This window comes from Protopterus annectens, chromosome 7.part0 (genome assembly GCF_019279795.1).
Source record: "Protopterus annectens isolate FY-2018-M chromosome 7.part0, PAN1.0, whole genome shotgun sequence".
Lineage (NCBI taxonomy): Eukaryota > Metazoa > Chordata > Ceratodontiformes > Protopteridae > Protopterus > Protopterus annectens.
This window is the reverse complement of record NC_056739.1, coordinates 1,124,510,024-1,124,531,976: the sequence shown is the minus strand read 5'-3', so window position 1 is coordinate 1,124,531,976 and position 21,953 is coordinate 1,124,510,024. Positions and strand designations below refer to the sequence as shown.

General features: G+C 34.1%; 1 protein-coding gene across 1 annotated transcript in view; it reads left to right on the top strand.

Moving 5' to 3' along the window:
- Positions 1-21,953, top strand: part of LOC122806899 (ADAMTS-like protein 5) — a 716,117-nt gene that overhangs the window by 405,969 nt on the left and 288,195 nt on the right. Inside the window, exon 4 of the mRNA XM_044077703.1 lies at positions 718-778. Coding sequence (XP_043933638.1) covers positions 718-778 — 61 coding nt within the window. The remainder of the gene's footprint in view (positions 1-717; positions 779-21,953) is intronic.

Here is a 21,953-nt window from a genome sequence, read left to right as displayed (position 1 = left end):
TTTGTGGAAGACTGTAGCGTACTGTGGAATTTCTCCTTTCCCCATTCATGAGTAGTGGTAGTATAAGTAAGGAGGTGTGACTGTGAAGTAACCTCCATGAGGGTGCATGAGGGGCTACAGTGCATTTTGAGATGTTTTCTAGATTAGCTGACACAGATAGTTAGCAATCTTTTGGTTTACAATCAGTCATAGGGGAATCACGAATACACACATGCACGTGCACACACACACACACACACACACACACACACACACACACACACACACACACACACAAGTATGCACTCATATTTAAACTTCTGTTTACTTTCTGCATGTACAGCTCAGATGGTGTTAAAACCTTATGAAGAAAGCATTTTGTTGAAGAATTTTAGGCTCTGGTTTCCTTTTATTTATATGTGTTGCTTTTCCCTAAAAAGTAGGCCTTTTTCTGGTCAACCAGCTGTTACATAAAATACCTTGTTGAAGAAGACATATGGTTTGGCAGCCCCACTGGTTTAGTGACTAATTATTTCTAGCACTGGCACTATGGAATTTGGATATATTTGTAATGTAATTTAGACTTTTAGCATCTAAGAAGTCCACTGAAATGCTAAGAATTTCAACAAAACAGCTTGTCAAGAATGGGTGATAAAAATATCCATGCTAATGAAAATGTTAGCATGAATTCCCATCATATAATTCTAAAATTGGAAAACTACACCTTTTGTTTTACAGAAACCCAGCTGGAGAGACCTGCCAAGGAGACCAAAGACAATACAAGCTGTGCAACCCCCAGGTAAGGAATGCTATAAGATATGTAAGCCTGAGATACCCTTTGACATAATACAAAATAAAAACTCTGTGCATTAATTATATCACTGTAGAACAATCAGGCAAGGAACTCCAAAGTTACTAATAAATATAAAAATAATTCTACCAATATATTAGCAGTGTTGTCAGTTGTTTGTCTGATATCAGTCTTGTGTTTGGTGCTCAAAAATCAGACTGTTGTGTACTGTATTTCCATACCAGTTGGTTCCACTAATACTCCAGTACTGGTACCACAGTGCAGAATTATAAGATTAATGCAATCCTAAAGTGCATCTTCCTTAATAAGGCAAGTCCCACATGTCTGAGTTGGTGGTAGCCTAAATGGATGTTAAAGTTCCACAGCATTTATGAAAAACTGTGTTTTGTCTAAAGTAATATTGACTGGAATACTTCTCCACAATCCCTATGCATGTAACATGTATATCTTCATTTAATGTGTATCCTCTAAAATCTATAGCTTTATATTCATCTCATCTTCTTTTCCCTGAATCTAGGGCAAAACTATTATTTATTTCCTGCAGACACTAAAATTCCAAAAATTGTTGAGTACTCCTTTTTTGTTTTAACAGAATTTTCTGTCATTATGTCATTTTTATTTTATTTTATTTATTTATTAATCCTTTGTTAACTGGGTTAATCCTACTAGGCTAGTAGCCTCTTTTCAGGCGAGACCTGAGGTGGTATTTATACTACTAGGGGAAATTTGGCCAGGGAATCAGGAAAGTTCTCCTGTTCATTAGATGAGTCCAGTTCCAGTCTTAGTGCAGTAGCAGCTGGGAGAACAGCATTCAAGGAAACCAAGATGGTGGATAGCACAGTGATCCATAGGAGTTGTTTCAGCAAAATGGGTTTGCTTCATTGGAAGTAAATGATTTACAAAATGATGGACATATTATTACAACCCTCCAGTCAGGAGGGTTGGAGGATGATATTGTGGATGAAATATTAATGCAGATCAAGTCTGAGAGCAGAAAAGATATTTCTTGGGGTGAATCTCTGGATACAGTCCAATCAAAAGAATCCAAAGTTATTCTAAAAGAAGACAGTCTTAACAAAGAAATCGTATGCTGAGACTGTTAAGTATAATGCAGGGAAAGTGGTGACAGAGGAACTGAGGAAAGGTAATGTCAGCAATCCAAGGAAATTCAATGTAAGAATCCAGAATAAAGAAGAAAATGAAATGGACAGCTATGACATTTGGGATAATTTGATTCTGCCATTGGATGTAAGGGTTCATGAGGTAAGAACTTTTATTCATATTCATAAAGAGATATTTTGTGATATTATATTTGAGACTGGTTCTGTCATGGAAAGCTTTTTGGGAGAGTATGAACAGCAAAAAAACTGTAATCCTTGGAACTCATATGTGGTTAAAACATTTCACAGGGAAACAAGAAAGAATATACATTTTCAATTGTGAAATTAAGTTGAAAAAGTTAATTTAAAGAAACATTTAAGCAAACTTTATAAAGATGTTATGGATATTAGTAAAGTTTATAATAGAGGATTATGGATTGGTGGATGTGGCTCTCATATTCTGTTAAAATGGAAAAAAAGAAAATGGTTCATATTCCTAGTATAAGTGTAGATTGAAATAAGAGATCAACCCAAAACATGCTTTTTTATGTGGAAGGATGATCATTTGATAAGTAATTGTGATAAAAGTAAATGTTATATTTGTGGGTAAACAGGTCATGATGCAAAAACGTGAATTAAAATGTTATAACTGTAACAAAACTAGACATTTATGGATGGATAGTAATGTAGTGAAAAATGATGACGAAAAAGAAAACAGAAGAGAGGAAAATATATGAAGAGAATAAATGGTAGCAATAGAAGATAAATAGGCAGCAATGAAACAAGAACAGGCTAAAATAAATACAAGGTTAAACAGAACAATGAAACAGAAGTTATTATATAAGAAGGCTCTACAATAACAGAGGAAAAACATAACTGGAAAATAGTTAATTGTTAAAGAGGAAAATCATTTTATTGACAAAAGAGTAAGAGAAAGAAAAAAGTTTAAAGGGATAAGTGTAAAAAAAGCTAAAAAAAAGGAAATGGGTAATGTAAATGTGATAAATGTTTTAATTTGTCTAAAGGTAAACAGTTCCTAGTAAGCTACAACATAGATATAATAATTTTAGAATTCTTTTAGTAAATGTCAATAACATTAAAATATAGGTAGAAGAATAGGCATTTTAAATTGGGTTATTAAGTGTGATTTTAACATAATAATATTGGAAGATGTTAAGATGTCTGACATAAGAAGAGGTACACAATATGGAATTTAGGAAAATAACCATGTTTTGGCATAGTAGTGCTTTGTAGGAAGTCAGTGAAATATTGAATAAAACAGTAGTAATGAGGAGAAGATTAACTATTGTAGTTCTCAGATGGCATAATCAGGTACACCGAAATATAGACTTTTATGCATGTGTTACGAGTAAAGAAAGGGAAAATATATTTTGTAAAATTATAATGACATAGTAATAAATATGAATATATAATTGACAACAGATTTTAATTGTGATTTGAGAAGAAAAAATAAAAAGAGACGGAATGATGTTGTGAAAATGAGTTTATAAAATGTGTTCATTTAAGGATTTGGAATAACAATTTGTGGGCATACAGTTGAGGTGTATATAAGACAGAAATAGACTATTTCATTGTATCACAAGGTTTAAATATTGCTGAAGAAGAGACACATATAACAGATTTTTGAGATCATTCAGCCATATGGATAGAGATTAAGGAAAATAAGGAGTATATCAGATTGGGAAAATAATAAAAAGAATAAATGACAAATTATGGAATGATGATGGAAATAAAATAATTATACAATTTTGGAACTATCACATTTCCACTAGAATATGTTATAAAAACTGGTCTGAGTGATGGCTCTCTTTCAAAAACAAATATAAGAAATATTTTTAGACTGGCAGTGAGACATGAGGAAAGCAAAAAAAAAAAACAAATTTTATGACAATGTGTATAGATGCCTTAAAATAATTGGAAAGAAATGACAGAGAGAATTGTGTGACAGAATCAAGAATTTATGAAAAAAAAATCAAAAGAAAATTAAAGAATTATTATTTAAGAAAAGGTACTACTTACGTTGAAGAGAAGAAATATCAGCTTACTTGAGTTGTTCTTTTGGCTTTTCCAGGTTAGGAGTTGCCACAATGGAACTCCAGTCCGCTAATGATTGGCAGTAGATTTTTATGGTGCCGAGGTGCCAGCCAGATGCCCAACCTTCAATGAAGGCATGCCCATTCATGCATGTCTTTCGAAAGCCACTTGACCGTGGGGAGGACATGCAGACTCCACACAGAAGGCACTCCAGCTGTTAAAAGACATTTCTAGCATAATGAGAGAAAGGAAAGATGATATTAAGGTCTCAGGAACAAATTATGAATATTGTAATAAATTATGTAAAGAAAATGTTTCATGATAAAAAGAAGTTACACAAAAGAATGCAATGTTAAAAAAAATCAGACAAGGAAAATAAGTAATTGGAAAATGAAGTTTCCTTATATGAATTAGATAAGATACTTGGACGCATTAATTTACAGTCAGCTGCATGCCCAGATAAAATGGGATACAAATTCTATAAGAATTTAACAGATTGGCAGAAATATACTTCTAAAAAGTTATGAATGAGTGGTTAAATGAACGTTTTATGTATGCAGATTTATGCAGTGGTGTATTTAAATTTGTGTGGAGAAAGGAAGACAAAATTAAATAAAAAATTGAAGACCTATAGAATTGAACAATGCAGACTGCAAGAATTTTACGAATGAAAAATATTTTGGAAGATGGCATATATAGTTTAAAGGGGAAAGGATGCCAGGAATTGTTATTAATAGTAAGTGAAATTGTGAATGATATTATATACAGGAGAGAGGAAACAAAGCTTATGATAGGAAACTTAAATGAAGCATTTGATACAGTACACATGAACTTGTGTGGATAATTATGAAAGAAAATAACATTAGTGAGACATTTAAGAATATTTGTTGTTTAGCATATGACATAAATAAAGTAAGAATTTTAGTGAACAGATGATTAAATAAAGAAAGGGATATAAAGAATGGCATATGTCAAGGATTATTTGCTTTAGTTATGAATGCCTTGGCTAGAGATGTAAATATAGATGTGAAAGATGCTACTCATATTACTAAAGAAGAAATAAAAATTCCAGTTATGTTGACTTATGCAGATGATATTATACTAATTATGAAAAACAAAGTCTGGATGGAAGTAACATGTTACATATATGAATGCTTAACACAACAGGCATGAATTTAAATAAAGACAAGAGTAAATGACTAGGTGATGCAGTAAAGATAAGAAGAATATCGTCTTCAATAAAATAAATTTCTGTGGTAGGTATACAATTTTGAGGTAAAAATATAAGTAAGGAGCAATGGAAAAGGATAATAAATGACATAAAGGGGCTTTCTTGTTTTTGGAAAACATGTATGTTGTCTTTTAATAAAAAGGTTCAATAGATTAATTCAGTTATACTGGGAAAGATTGTGTATTTAGCTAGTATATATATATATGTTGCCAATAATTTATGAAGAGAGGAGACTTCCATACGGATAAGGAAGCTGGAGATTTAGAATGAATAAACCTGATTGTATATGCTGCTTCTCTGAATTCGCATAGAGTTCTGCTTTGGATAAAAGATAAAAATGAGAAATTAGTAAAAGCTATTAAATTATAACTATGAGTTGTATTGGGAAAGGTAAACAATGGAAAAAATATCTATGCCAAAGTCATCTTTTGCTAATAGTTTTATTACATCTTGCAGCTGTGATAGTCAGACTATTAAGTCAAATTTACTTCAAAATCGGGGTGTTTTATTAGAAAATGGTGAAAATGTTGAGAAATTGGGGATCACCCCACAATAGTTTATAGGAAAGGATTAAGTTTTAAGTCCTTGCTTGAATCAAACATGAAAAAAGCTGGAGTATTAGGGAGGAAAGGCAAGTATCGATGTCTTAACTGTACATATCACAATTTTGTTAAGGAAGGTGAAATTTTTTTGATTAATGGTACACATATCAAAATTTGGAGTGAATTTAATTGTATGTTTACATCATGACATAGCAGGCATGCTTCTGTTGTTATGTAGGTAAAATAGAAAGAACATTGAAAAAATGTATGAGCATCTTCACGACATTAAAATAGTTAATTTAACTAATGCACTTGCAAAGCATGTCAAGTTAAATCCAGGACATTTTTTTTTCAATTTTTTTTTTTCTGTTGAACAGATTGTTTCCATTTTTTGGGGAGGGCCATGAGGTTATATATTGGAGAAGAGAGAGTTAACATGGGAGCTTAAATTAAATGCTGTTGTTTTTCCGGCATTAATGGAAATATGTCTATTTCTCTTTTATTAAACTTAAAGACTTATAATACATGAATTAGGTAAGTTTTTAAGTCTTGTTATATACATTTTTATATTTGTATTTTGTATTTTATTGTGATAGTATATTGAACTCTTATATTTAATATTTAAAATTTAAAATTTAAGGTTGTCTATTTAAGAAAGAGTAAAATGTTTTTGGCAGAAAAGGTCATGTGACTTGAAAGGTTTTAAATATGGCTTTGTAAATATGTTGTTTGTCTGATGAAGTCTTGATTGTGTAAGACAAAAGAACTTATTAAATTTATTTCTTTTTTGTTTCTTTATCGCTGCAGTCTGTGTGAGTCCGTACTTCATTTTTGTTAGTTTAGTGTGTTTATTAGTTTGCCTTATGTGGTATTGCAATGTGTTAAAAATTTGAAAAGAGGATAAAGATGTATAAATGATGAAATGAGATATTATCAAGAAAAATACTTTTCTGGAAAATAAAAATTGATGAAATTGAAAATAAGAGGAAAGTGTGGTATAAAAATATCATGATACAATATTATTATATTAATCCTTGGACTGATTTAACAAATAAAAATGTTAAAGCTGTAAAAGGATGACACACATGGTATAATAAGCAAATAGAATGTCAGTTTATGGAGATTAGTGATTAACAAATAACCAGTAAAAGGAAATATACCATATAAAAAATAAGTGAAATATTTTGTATATATTCTGGCAAAGAGAAAACTACAGAACATGTTTTTTATGAGTTATAAGGGTTACAAAATTGTGGAATAAACTATGTGAAGAAACGTTTTTTGAAGGTATAAAACAGAAATAAGTACGGATATAATTATGTACAGATATTTTAGGCATAAAAGTAAAGATCACATTAATAAATAGAAAAAGGGTTATTTTATCTTGTGTATACCATTTAGAATGAAAAGACAAATGAAATCATGTTTAATGTTAAATTGAGATTAGTGATAATTTTAAGAAAAATCAGATGGTGGTTGTGGAAAAAGGAGTGGGAGTCTAACAAGGACAATGATGACTGAAGTTCAAATAATAAAGGAAAATAATATAATTATGATTATATAATAATATAGAAAAGAAATGGATAATTGTACACTGTGAATATGTAAATATGTCATTTTGTAAATAATGTTATAAATAATAGTGTACATAATATTTTAAATAAAGAACCCCTACTCTTTTTGATAGGTGCCATGAGATCTTTTACATCCACCTGAGCTACCACCAGCTCATCCAGATGGGATCTTGGTCTAACATTTTAGCCAAAGAATAAGGTCCCATCTGAAAGGAAGGATTTTCTTCCCAGATGCTTTTTTAAATGTAATTTTTCAAGCATGACCTAGGCCATAAGGACAATTGTTAATATAACATTGTATATAGACAATCTAGTTTAATCAATAGCTAGCATATTTTGGGCACATGAGACGGAACTGAAGTCTCAAGAAAAAATGAATCATATAGATGTGAAAAATATTCAGAACTCCACACAGGCTTCTGGAAGATAGGCTTGAATCTGAACAATCATATAGATATGTGAAAAACTTTCAAAACTCCACACAGACAATGACTGGAAGATAGGCTTAAACCTCAAGTTCTGAAACTGAGAACTTACCATTAAACTGCTGAATATGCTCCAATGTGTTATCCTCCAAATTCATTGGATTTCAACATATTTTGAACTTGGAATTTGAACTATTTAGTCACGTTTTTAATGATACTAGCCGTGTTTTGCACCTGTGGATGGTATTCATTACGTTGGTTTTATTTATCTTATTGTGTTCCACAGGAGCATTGACCTATTGGTGGTATTTCTTGTTATTATTTGAAATTAATATGTATTTATTTTTGTTTTTCTTTTGAATATTGATGATGCAGTTATCTACCGTTACTGTCTAATGTCAGTATGGTTCTGACTGATTTGGCTGCAGTCTTATACCATTTCATTGGGCTGTGTTTTTAGATAATTGAGCTTTACTTTAAAGAGCATTAAAATAAATATCAACAGCAGCCCATACTGCACCTCCCATAAGACATTTCTAGCTACACTGCCAAAGTATGGGTCATGGTTGTAGCAAGCTTAGCAGGAGAATAATCTAGACTACCGTATCTGCAGCAGTGGTCTCCAACTTATCCTGTGGGATTACTTGGCATTCCAGAGCAAACTGAAAGAGATGTAATACCTCCAACATGTCATGAGTCTGCCCCAGCTGCCTCCTCAAGGTAATAGTAGATGATACACCTACAATGCATGGTACTCTCGTGGCACAAACCTCTTCAGCTGACTCTTCTTACAAGGAAGAGCAGCCATGGCTATACTCAAAGATGCTCCTTGATTTCTGAGCTCCTTCCTCTGTTTCAGTGTTCAAATCCAACTACAGTCAGAAAGAAACTAATTTTTATACCTTTGTCCATGATCTTATACGGATGGATACTCTGCAAAAGTTCTTGACTAAAAGTGTAGGGGGGCATTGAATGATTAGTAAATTGAGAGCTTTGTCTTGTTCTTATCTTTAATTACTCTGCAAAAGTTATTGGGTATAAGTCTGTGTGTATGGGGGATGATATTGACTGACTTGTAAATTGAGAGCTTTGCCCTATATTCATCTTTCACCTGGTAGAATGCATGCAATACTGCTGATACTACACCGTTGCACTGGTCGGTCATCCAGTCTCCTATACCTTCATTCATGAACAAGGCCAGAAGATATTTAAATCCTCTACCTAATACATCTACTCCTCTTTACCTGCAGTGCAAGTCACTATTTCTGAGGAGAACCATAACTTCTGCTTTATATATGCTGATTTCCTTTCCAGACATTTGTCACTCATCATCACCCCAGTGCATGTAATAAATCATAGTCTGTTGAGGCTATATGATAATTTCATCTGCAAACAACAAAGATGCCACCTACATGTCCCAAATGAGAACTCTCCATAACTTGTCTCTGCATTGAAATCTTGTCTGTAAAAATCACAAACAAGACAACAAACAATACAAAAACCTTTTGGAGTACAATGCCCTATTTGAATGTCTCTTACTTATATGCAGACACATCTCTCACTCCTGAAATACAGGAATTGTATGAATGACAGCAGTGAACCTGGGACCCCATACTGCTATAGCACTTCCCATACAACATTTCTAGCTGCATAGTTAAATGTCTCCTTCAAGTCCTCAAAACTCATATACACAGCATTGTGGTATGCAGCATTTATTGTCTAATATTTTTTTTAAAAAAGGAACGTATATCTTTTTTACAAATCATGCCTGCCTAGGTTGGGATTCCATTTTGTAATCCTAAATTTCTTTATATGAATATCAGTGCTATAATGTTAGCCATAGGCTCAAGGCCTTAACTCAAGTCATCTAGGAGAGAAATACAAATAAATGCCCTAAAGACCAATTTCCCAAAAAATAAGTCCACTTGTCTTTTAAAATCTTTAAATAAATCTGAAGTGTTCATTTCAACTGATAAGTTATTCCAAGGCCTGGACACCTTGAGGGGAAAAATTTATTTTCATATTAGTATGATGTCTGTTAATCATCCTTGTCAGATTATTATTCCTAGTCCCTTTATTTTGTGTAGTAAATTTAATTACTAGTGTGACCTTTAGGGTCTCATTTCTAAGACTTTTAAAAGACATATTGATTCCTGTATGTGCAAACAGTAGAAAACTGAGTGTGAGTTAAGTTAAGGTAAGCAAACCTATTGATGTACAATAGAGACCTAACAGAAATATCAATCTAGAGTAGAATTTCTGTATCCTTTCAATATTGTTTACTTACATCAAAGGATAAGAGCAGAACCCTGAGCAATATTTACTGTGCAATCTGATGATAGATATAAGCAAAGGAATACGGATACTATCATTACTAGAGAAAATTGACTTTACTATTTTCTTTATACTACAGATACACATACTTACTATTTAGTTAGCATTTTGGCAAAGCATAGGCCATTTTCCATCATGCTGTCCAAATCCTTGAACTATGAGCATACAGTTAGTAGCTCATTATTAACTGCATAGGCATAAAGGTGATTTGTAGCTCTCAACTGTATAGTACACATCTGAGGGACAGATTATAGATTTACTCTACATACTTATGACAATGTACATGTCCACACTTGGTGTATGTGTCACTTTACTGCAGTTTCTAATAATTATTTTGTGAAGTTGTTTTGTTTATACACTTTTCTTGATCACTAAGGATGGGTACATTTTCAGAGAATAAAAAGTATGGTATTGTACAATGTAATGTTTATAGTACTGTTTATTCTTTGTTAAACACTCAGGCAGCCACAGTGGAGCAGCAGTTAGCTCACAGCAAGAGGTTCTCTAGTTCAATCCTCGGCTGGGGTGCCTTCTGTGCAGAGTCTGCATGTCCTCCCTGTGGTCGCGTGGGTTTCCTCCGGGTGCTCCGGTTTCCTCCCACATCCCAAAGACATGCTGTAGGTGGATTGGACACACTAAATTGGCCCTAGGTGTGAGTGTGTGCCTTCTGTGGAAGGTTGGGCATCGGGCTGGCACCTCGACACTAAAACTCCACTGCCAATCATGAGCTGACAGGTAATCTGCTAATCTTCTAACCCGGGAAAAAGCAGAAAGAAGAAGATTCTTTGTTAAACACTCAAGTTTGTTCCATTTACTTAAAAGATTTCAAAGAAAATGGCTTTCAGTGTTATTTAATAAGTAATAGTGGCCTCAGTCAAATTGATTTCAGGAAAATGACAAGATCCCCTTAAATTCATACTTCTTGTTATCTAGTCTTAAAACGAAAAGTCACAATGGCAGACTGTAGGCAATAAAAGCAACCAAAATCCAAACTGGAATCAAATACTTGAAGACGCCAATGTAGTTCACGATAATTCCACTTTATTGCTGACACATATAAGCGCTTTCATCCCTAAATCACATTGAGGAACTTCATCAGATACATTAATTATGCTAAAAATTCACCAGTTTATAGGATCTATTCCATGACATCACTTCCTCATCAGGTTAACCATTTCCATTTAAAATCATCCTAACAAAAGAGGAACAAGAAACATTATATACTCAGAACTCTGAATAAGTTCCTAATAAAAGCAGACGTCTGCTGCCTGACTGAACGGGTGGTATATTGTGCTATATTCTTGAACTGTTCATGCTTTTATGTTGGAAAAACTGAACGTAAGCTAAAGAACAGAATTAGTGAACACATCAGAAACATTAGGGATGGAAGTGACCTTAATGCCCTGGCCAAATATATCAAGGATTACAATCATCATCAATTCAAATTTATTGTCCTTGAGGTTCAGAAGAAACATGATGGGGGGGGCTGCATGGCCATATTTGTTGGAAAAGGCTGAATTAATGTGGCAGCTTTGTTTAGATGCAGTACACTGACCAGGCTTAAATGAAAACCTATCCATTAGTTGTTTGCTTAAATTAAAAGCACTCAACAGATACATTTTGGATTTTTTTATTTTAATGTTGTGTATGGATGATTATTCGATCATCCCATTATTTTAAATTTGTTACATTTGTTCAAAAACAGTTTTTTAATTTAAACATAATATTACATTAATTATAGTGTGTGAACATTTATATAATGTAAGGGTAACATTGTATGTGATTATAAAAGAATTCTTAAGTAATTCTAAGGGTGGCTGTGAATGTTTGCTTTTATTAGGAACTTATTCAGAGTTCTGAGTATATAATGTTTCTTGTTCCTCTTTTGTTAGGATGATTTTAAATGGAAATGGTTAATGGGCTTCTTGTTATCCAGTCTACATTAACATTACTTGGCTTTTGTTATTCACAATGAATTTCAGGATCATCACTCTGATTTAACACCTATGTGCCTTATGAAATTCTACAATTAGTCCAATTTTACACTTGTATTCCTGTCCACACTTAGCATTCTGTACATCTCTCAGTAAAATATTGGGGTGTTTTCACATGCTTTCATTACTTCCTTATATGTTTTACATAGTGTAATTTTTTAATTTACCTTATTTTTCTTCCCTATATTTATATACATATATATTACATTTTTTTAAAAAATTTCTCGTATTTTAGCTTCCCAACATTATTGAAATTTATTTAAGCTTCTGAGTCACACAATTTATAGCTATATTAAAACATTTTAAAAGAACAATACAGCTTTAATAAGTTTCTTCAATAGCCTTAAACGTTGAAGTTCTTTCTATATAGATATATAGATATTAGGCGTGGTTAAACTCTAATACACCTTTAGCTAAGAAATGCCAATATGGCCTTTGAAGAACCATTGCACTTGTCTGCATTTATAGCTTTACACTTTGCCTATCATGTTGCAATGTTTACTGAAACGAGTTTTTCCTGCAACATTACAACATTGCAAAATATATGTTATTACATTTATATGTGTTTTTAACTTTGATATGAATTTTGATATATATACGATGTTCCACTTTGATTGTCTTTTAATTAATGAGTCACTTTGTTTCATAAATGCAGCTTCCTTTTTTATCTAATGTTTCAGTTCAGTCTTTTAATGTGTCTTTAAATGTGTTTTTACCTGTAGTTAATTGATTAATTTAATTCATCTGCTGATAGGCTAAGCCTTCCTATAAATTTACTGATATCAACATTTTTAAATTGTCTGATGAAGCGTATGGTAGCATAATGAAAGCTTACCTCCTGTTCTATTTTATACAATAAAAAGTTAATAATTGTTACGTGGCAGAGTCGGAAGTTTTATTACTATATATTTTTTTAATTATTTTAAATTTGTTACATTTGTTCAAAAACAGTTTTTTAATTTAAACATAATATTACATTAATTATAGTGTGTGAACATTTATATAATGTAAGGGTAACATTGTATGTGATTATAAAAGAATTCTTAAGTAATTCTAAGGGTGGCTGTGAATGTTTGCTTTTATTAGGAACTTATTCAGAGTTCTGAGTATATAATGTTTCTTGTTCCTCTTTTGTTAGGATGATTTTAAATGGAAATGGTTAATGGGCTTCTTGTTATCCAGTCTACATTAACATTACTTGGCTTTTGTTATTCACAATGAATTTCAGGATCATCACTCTGATTTAACACCTATGTGCCTTATGAAATTCTACAATTAGTCCAATTTTACACTTGTATTCCTGTCCACACTTAGCATTCTGTACATCTCTCAGTAAAATATTGGGGTGTTTTCACATGCTTTCATTACTTCCTTATATGTTTTACATAGTGTAATTTTTTAATTTACCTTATTTTTCTTCCCCTTCTCTTTTTTTGATTTTTTATATGTATTTATAAAGTGAGTAGGACAGTAAACTGGATTACAAGGGCCCATGTTCAGCCATAACCTAGGTTTAGTCAATATGTGAAGGATCGGTGGCAAGAATTAAAGTGGTAAGGTTCCTCTCTAATAGGTTGTGTTTGAACAGAGGAACCAGGCATGGGTATCCTCTTTCACCTGTTTTATTTGCTTTATATTTAGAGCCACTGACAAAGAAAATAAGGGACTCAGAAATTCAAGGATATAATTGGTTTGATCATCAAGAAAAGTTGGCATTATTTGCAGATTATACTGTTTTGTACCTTTGAAATCCAGAAAAGGACATCTCAGTGTTGTGGAATATTTTGAGACAGTTTCATGTTTTTTGGGGGATATAAAACAAATGCAGGTAAAACAAAGGCTATAGCAATAAATTATGTATGGACACACAAACTAGTTCAGCAATACACATATTTATTATATGTGTATATGTATCTGGGCAACAATGAGATAAAGTATTTAGGGGTATGGAATAACAATGCTTCTGTTATGGCAGCTAAGGATATGTAGGAAGTGACTAAACAAAGGATAATACAAACACTGAGAAACTGGAAGTTCTTATTTGTGAAATGGATGGTAAGATAATGGTAATGAAAATTATTTTAGTCCCTTTAATTTTATATATGAACCAGACATATTTTTATCAATCTGATAAAAAAGTTGTGAACAATAATTAATAAGGAGTTGAATGAATTTATCTGGCAGGGGAAGAAAGCAAGATTTAAGTGGGATACATTGATCCTTCAGGTAGAACAAAGTGGTTTCGGATTACCTGATTTAAGGTATGTTTTAGAGCATACACAGTTAAGACTCATATACACAACACAAGCAGAAGGTTATAATCCAAAATGGCAAGGGATGATGATGAAGTAGGAAGGGGGCGAGAGAGAGAGTGGGATTCTGGGTGCAGATCCTTAAGGAGAATAATAATAACCATGCAGAATATTATATTCATGAAGTAACAGAAAAGTATTCTAAGAACAAAGCAAATACAAAAATAGAGAAAAGAGATTTTGCTAATAAGGATGCCTGCAAGTAGGAACACCGAAAATAGGCAAGAGGGGCTGTAATTTACTGGAGAAAACTGGCAAAGGAACCAATGTATTGGGAGCAGGTGACAGGGAGATGGAAAGGTAGTAGAGTGGGATGAGGCCAAGAAGATGTTTGGACTGCAGTCTAGAGACCTTCTTTCCTAAAGAAATTGATAACAGGATATATGTAATGAGAAAGTGATAGGGAAATCCTAAGTGAAACATGCTCTGGTAGAGTTTTTAGCTGACTCTAGAACAGAAGCTGCTGTTCAAAAAGGAATAATTAGTAGGGCATGATAATTACAGGAATCAATCAGTGAAGATTAGAAATAATTGGGAAGAGAAATTGGATAGGCAATTCACAAGGAAGCAATGGGAGGATATATGTTTGGCTCCCAAATATGCAAATAAAAGATTTTAAGGTTTAGGATTTTTGCTTCAAAGTGTTTGTATAAGTGTTTTTATACCCCAAGCAGACTCCAAAGAATTTTTCCTCAGGTAGGTGGCAAATATTAGAAGTGCAGTGAGGAAGAAAGAGTTAACTGAAAACGTGTTTTGGGAGTGTATGAGCTGGCAGTCTTTAAAAATTCCCTACAGAGTATTCTGTCAGAAATATTGGGTGAGCAAATGAGTGTAACTATGGAAATTATTTTTTCTGAGCTGGGAAGCAGGATCTGAATTACCTAGATATAGTAAGGCCTTGATAAGTTTAATTCTGGTGGCTGCCAAAAAAGTAATTAGTAGAAAATGAAACTCCAAGTCTAATCCAACTGTAGTTGAAGTAGTGAATATTGTAACAGAGATAAAATAACTGAGAGTGGGATCTTTAGAAAAGGGTAGGAACAAATTATATAGAGAATGGAAATAGTGGAAAAAGACATCCAGAATAATGTTTTGGAGGCAGAGTGAAGTTTAACGGAAGGCAGGAATGAATCAATTTATGTAATATCAGATTAATGGTAAATATATAAAAGAATGTTTGTGATATATAATGTTTGTAATTATGAATACGTTAACATGGTTTGTTTTCTTTCATATAAATGTATGTTTGCCTAGGTCTTAAGTGATAATTCAATAAAGGTGTTAAAAGATGAACATGAACTAGTTCTAATATTTGATGAAAGCATTCTAGTCGATTTGATATTGGTACAAAATGTTTGCTAAACCAATGTTTGTGTTTAATAAAGTGGCTGGCTTTAGACTCTTGTGACTTCATGCCAGTCATTTGTTTTGTTTGTGGTTTTAAGGATCAGCTTATCCCACTTGGTCCTTGCCCTCTTCCTCTTCCACACAAAACATTTCAACTCTTTACTAATTTATTAAACTACTCCTCTGGTTGATATAATATGCCTCACCTGTATAAAAAACTGAAGGGACTAAAAACATTCACTGCTTGTAGCTTACTTTTCATATTGATAAACAAGAGCTTCCAGTTTCTTGTTTTTTGCATTACCTTTCGTTTAGTCTCTTCCCACATATCCTTAGCTGCCAAAACAGAATCCTATTTAATCCATACTCCTAAATACCTTGTTTTACCATGTCTGCATAAATATATTTATTGCTGATCCAATTCATGTGGGTACGTAGTTTGCAGCTGTAGCCTTTGTTTTGTCTTCATTAATATATATCCCGAAAAGACTTCAGACTGTCTCAGAATGTTCTACAACACTGAGATGTACTTTTCTGGTATTATCAGTAACAAAATAATATTGTCTGTAAATTAAACCAGCCTTCCTTGAATACCATGCCAATTATATCCTTGAATTTCTGAGTCCCTTAATTTGTTTGCCAATGGCTATAAATATAACGCAAATACAAAGGCGAAAGAGGACATTCCTGCCTGGTTCCTCTGTTCAGACACAACTTATCAGAGAGGAACCCTCACACTTTAAAGTTTGCCTCCAATCCCTCATACATCCTCTTAATTAACCTTATTATTGTATCAGGGAATGCAAATGCTTTCATTGCCTTACTGATAAAATCCCAGCTTACTCTGTTAAATGCTTTCTCTGCATCAAGACCCACCAACAACAGCAGTATTGTCTTACATTCTGCTTCCCACTGCAGTCTATTTTATATAAAATAAACCACTCAAAAGCTTAAAGTTAGACTGCAAGAGTATTAAAATAAACTAAGAAGATATAGTAAAACATAGTAAGTCTGCCTGTTCCTGTTTTACCTTCCTTCCATGTAGTGCAAAAGAGTAAGTGATGACTATTTTAATAACACATTGCACAATGCATTTCCACTTGTTGAGTTATGGTTCAGACTGCCGACCAGTCACAGGGATCGGTCCTGGGTCCTCTTCTATTCGGCATCTACTTCTCAGAAGGCCAGACCAACACAAAGGGACTTTGGCTGTCCAAGTTCACAGACGACTGCAAGCTAAGAGCCATTATTAACTTGCCAAGTGATGCAGACATCCTGCAGAAAGGCCTCACTGAGAACAATGACTGGTGTTGAAACCATGGCCTTAAGCTTAATGCCAAAAAAATGTTGTCATCCCCTTTGGTAAAAACACAGTTCCCACTAACTACCACATCGATGGGAGCCCACTGAACACTGAAGGTGTTATGAGAGATCTGGGACGCAAGTTGACAGCAACCTCTCCTTCAACCACCACATTGCCACTGTGGTTAGAAAGTTCTTCTATGTGGCACATCTCATTACCAAGGGTTTTGCATCTAAGAAGAAAGAGATCATCATCTCTCTCTACTCTTCCCTTATTAGACCAATCATTGAGTATAATGCTCCATTTGGCATGTACCTAACTAGACAGCTGCAACAGCTGGAGAGGCCACAGAAGTACCTTACGAAGAGGATCATAGGCATTAAACACATGTCCTACACGGACAGACTCAAAAGACTCCAGCTATTCTCTGTCTCATATCGCCTACTTAGAGGCGATCTCTGCTTGACTTACAAATCCATGCCTGACCCAGCTTTGTTAGAAATGCTACAGCTAAAGAAATCCCAATCTCTTCACACCACATGCTCCAGAGACTACAACCTCATTACCACAATAAACAGAACATGCTGGTGGGACAGGTTCCTCACCCAGAGACTGCCCATACTCTGGAATAGACTTCCCATACATGTCAAGCAGAGCATCTTGCTTTCCCTCTTCAAGAGAAATCTTGTTGAGTGGATGGGTAATAGAAAGTTCACCCCGGGGATCACTCCAGTGCTCTACTTGATAAAGACACTGGGAACTAACATTGGGTGGCATGATGGCAGGGCACTTCTATGGGCTAAACTTGTAAAGGCGCCAGGGCTATTAGCCTAGTACACACCTATGAACCTATGAACTATTGAGTAGCAGCAGTAGATGAACCAGCAATCTTAAACATTGTGGGTCTTGCTCTGAGAACCTTTAAAGTTACTGTAAGAAATTTCAGCCTGCACTAATATAATATGCACTAATATAATCTCAAGTCTGTATATAATCTTCTGTTTGCTGAATACTCACACCAATAATCCCCCAAGGCCTAACATCAAATAGGCAATTATATAATATCTGACTGGGTGTTTTATAACTCGCAGTATCATAAGTCCATAGGTAAATACTAGGTTAGCTGCCCGTGTGGGTCATTTTCATCCTAACCAATTTCTCTTAAAGGTGAGAATCAAACTCTGTACTCTGTGTCTGTGAGGTAAATGCCTTAACCATTATGCCAACCCCTAGTCATAATGTTAGATATGATATTCTGACTCCATCATTCATTGACTTCTGCCCTTTCATCTTGTCTCTCATTCTCCACTAAATGAAAGAATCTTAAATGCATTCAGATTACAGACATATCTCATAGGAATCAGATAGGAAAAACAAGGCTATTTTACCAGTAGTAATGTATGCTTTGCCAATAACCAACTTCACGCTCTACCAACCTTTTAGAAGAGAACAATGCCTATAAGTCCAGGAGTGTATTTTAGAGCACCCATCCACTTGTCTAAACTATGTTTAAAGGCCAGTATGGAGTCACATTGCTTGACATAAAAAATGTATTCCCTGTATACTGCTGTTCTTAGCAATGCTCTGTGCTTGGGAGTTAAACCCTGCATCTTTTGATTCTAAGTCTCCGTCTAAGCAGTGTGCCAGTTGTCTGCAATCTTTAACACTCATTAATGACTGTGCATCAAATTACTTCCTAAGTGCATTTATCTCCTTCTAAAAGACATATATTTCCCTTTGCCACCAGTGCCATTTATAGACATATCTATGTTTTGTGGTCGTGTTGTTCAGCCAGTAATATGATTTATTTTTCACTTCGGTTGAAAAGCTTTTGAAGAATTTTATTTCAGTAGGATGATGTACAGTCACTTAGGAGGTCTAAAAGACATATATTTCCCTTCACCACCAGCACCATTCATAGAGGTATCTTGGGTATATTACTAGAGAGCTGAAGGTGCATCTACAATACCTAGACAACTTTTAAATCTGTTCAAATGCACAAATTATAGTCAAGTATGCAACAACAGCTACATTGTCTCATAAAACTAAGGTAAAAATATGTTCAAGGTTTTCTTCTTTAGCAAAATAGATGTCTAGTTTTGCAACATCCAAGCACTTCTTGACGCAAATTGTTTCTCTGTCAGGTATTCATGTGCCTGACACCCAACACTTACTCAAAGTTTAACTGTTCTGGGTGATTTACTCCAGCTCATGCTAACAATGCAACATTTTGTGCCCATTCCTTCCTGTGCTTGGCTCTCTATTACTTATTTAAATGTTCTCAGCCCCTCTTTTATTGGAGCCATCCCCCATTTCATTAGATGTACCACGGTATGGGTAAATTTGAGAAAACTGTAATTTTCAGATTATTAAAATATGTATATCGTATGTCATCTCTGCCCTCAGCCATATCGTTAATCTATGTCCCTCCTACAGTACTTTTTTCCTGTCCTTTGTGATTTTTTGACAACTGTTCCCCATGCTGTAAACGTTAACTTTTGCCCTATTTCCATACCTCCTAAGTGACTATACCTCACACTAGTGTAATAAAGTTATTCAAAAGCTTTTCAACTGAAGTGGAAAATAAATCACATTACCAGCTGAACAACATGACCACAAACAATGTTACTCGTTATTAGGCAACAAGCTCCCCCATCCCGTCTTCATCTGTGGGAAAGACCCATATCCCCTTATTTAATATATATTAGCTGAGCTGTTATATTGGCATATCATGGCTGAGGGCATTTCACTCAGAATCTCAGACCAATATCTCTTACAGATTCACAAACCTAAAAAATATTTTGGACAGAATCTTTACAGCTACTTTCCTGCTCTTGCATGGAACAAACTTCCCATGACCATAAGAAAAATTACCCGCATTCATGAATTCAAGAAAACCCTCAAAATATATCTTAACACCACCTTATTGTAATCATCCTACCTGAACTCATCCTATATTCCCTCATTAACCCTCTATTTCTTTCCTTCCCTAATTTTAAACACCAACTTAGAAGTGACACTGCACTATATTGTATCCCACTTATATCAACCCTTGGATTCATTCTGCTAGTTGCAGTTTATCCTTACTTTCAAAGTTATAAACATTTGCTTATTTTTGTCTGATTCTACACTTCTTTATGACTCTTTTAGAACTCATTGCTAACTGTATAGGATAGTGATTAAGAAATTTCTCAAACTGTTTTATTGTATACTATATACTTTATCCAGCTTATTGTATAATGCTTATTTTTAGTGTTACTGTGGAGCTTTTCTCCCCAGGCCTTCACTGAAAAAGAGCTTCTGCTCAGTCAGACTATCCTGGTCAGCAAATGTCACATAAATAAATTAATTAATTAACTCTGTGGTTATTACACCTCAGACTTACTAAACTATCACCCTGTATCTGAAAGTTACCTCTATACATCAAATTTCCAGTTAAACTGTGTTGCTGAAACATTCTTTGTATGATGCAACAAACTACCTTCTTAAAATTTAGACACTACCATCTCTTCTTTTATTGATGCGCACATACACAAATATGGGTTTACCTGTATAAACAGCAGGATTTTTCTCTTTGAATCTGACATAGGAATCTTTTCCTGTCCTCAGAACTTTCCTTCTTTACGCACTATCAAAGCGCTGTCATCTAAATAAGTCAGCCGATCTTATAACTACGTAGCCCACAGTTTCTTCTTGCATAGGAGAAGGCTCTCTTCAAGTAAGCCATGATTCATAACGTAACTTTAAACAGGCAGCATTTTACAATAGTACACCTAAGACCCCACATACAAATACATAAATGGAATTATAAAAGTACAACTGAAGTAGTATGATAGGTGTTTCTAGCATGATGTATGCTTGTTCTATTACTAGCTCTCCATTAAAATCATATAATAGCATAATTATTGCATCAAATGCTGTAATTTTAATTTCACAATTGTGATATATACCTGAGAGAAAAAAGACAGTTATGGAGAGGCAGATATCAGCAGAGGATTTTGATTTATAACAGGGAAATGTCTTCCTACTTTCATGTTTGGAAAACAATGGCTTGCTTGGACATTGCAAGTTCCAAAACTCCTGGCTACCCCTGCCTTCATAGTATATATATATAAATTCCTCTCGACTATACTCTGGCATCCTCTTGCCACTTTTCTGCACCCACTTTGTATTTTATTCATGAATGCTGCTATCCTAGAACACAGATAATCATCCTGCATAATTGCTGACACTGTGTGGTACCCCTGACAAGCAATTTAAACCTTTCTGAAACCTTTGATCAGCTGAGCTCTGGCTTTTCAAACTTGCAATGTTCAGTGCCACAAAAAACATTAATAATATTTACCAAAACAAGTGTCATGCTGTTTGATACCATGACCTAACAAAGCTTCCTTTCTGAATCCTAGACTACTCAGTCTCTCCCTAAAACAATCCTTATTAAAACAGTCTGTTCAGTTAAATATTGCAGCCTTTGGCTTGATTCTACACTTTTCTTTTCCATGCGTATTGGCCATATTTATACTGAGGCCTTATTTCAACCTATGGCACCTCACCTCGTTTCCAGTATTCTCTTTCACCCCCCCAACTTCATACCAAATGATGGACAGCTAGGAATAATGTCCTCATTTGCAAGTCCTGGCCAATAGAATTTACAGATTTTTATCATGTGTACCTTCCAGGAAACAGCACTGCAACACACTAGTTTATGGAGTCAGGCTGTTTATTTCTCTGCTTACCATGTATGCTGGTCTATAACCTTCTGCACCAAGACTGGCATTTTACCTTTGACTGCTTTAAATAAAACATACTTATAGGTTCATAGGTTGGTACTAGGCTATCAGCCCTAGGACCTATACAAGCCTAGCCATAACAATTCCCTGGCTATTTCTTCCCACACTATTTACTTCCCTTACACTTATAGCCAAATGGTCAAAACTTCATGAGTA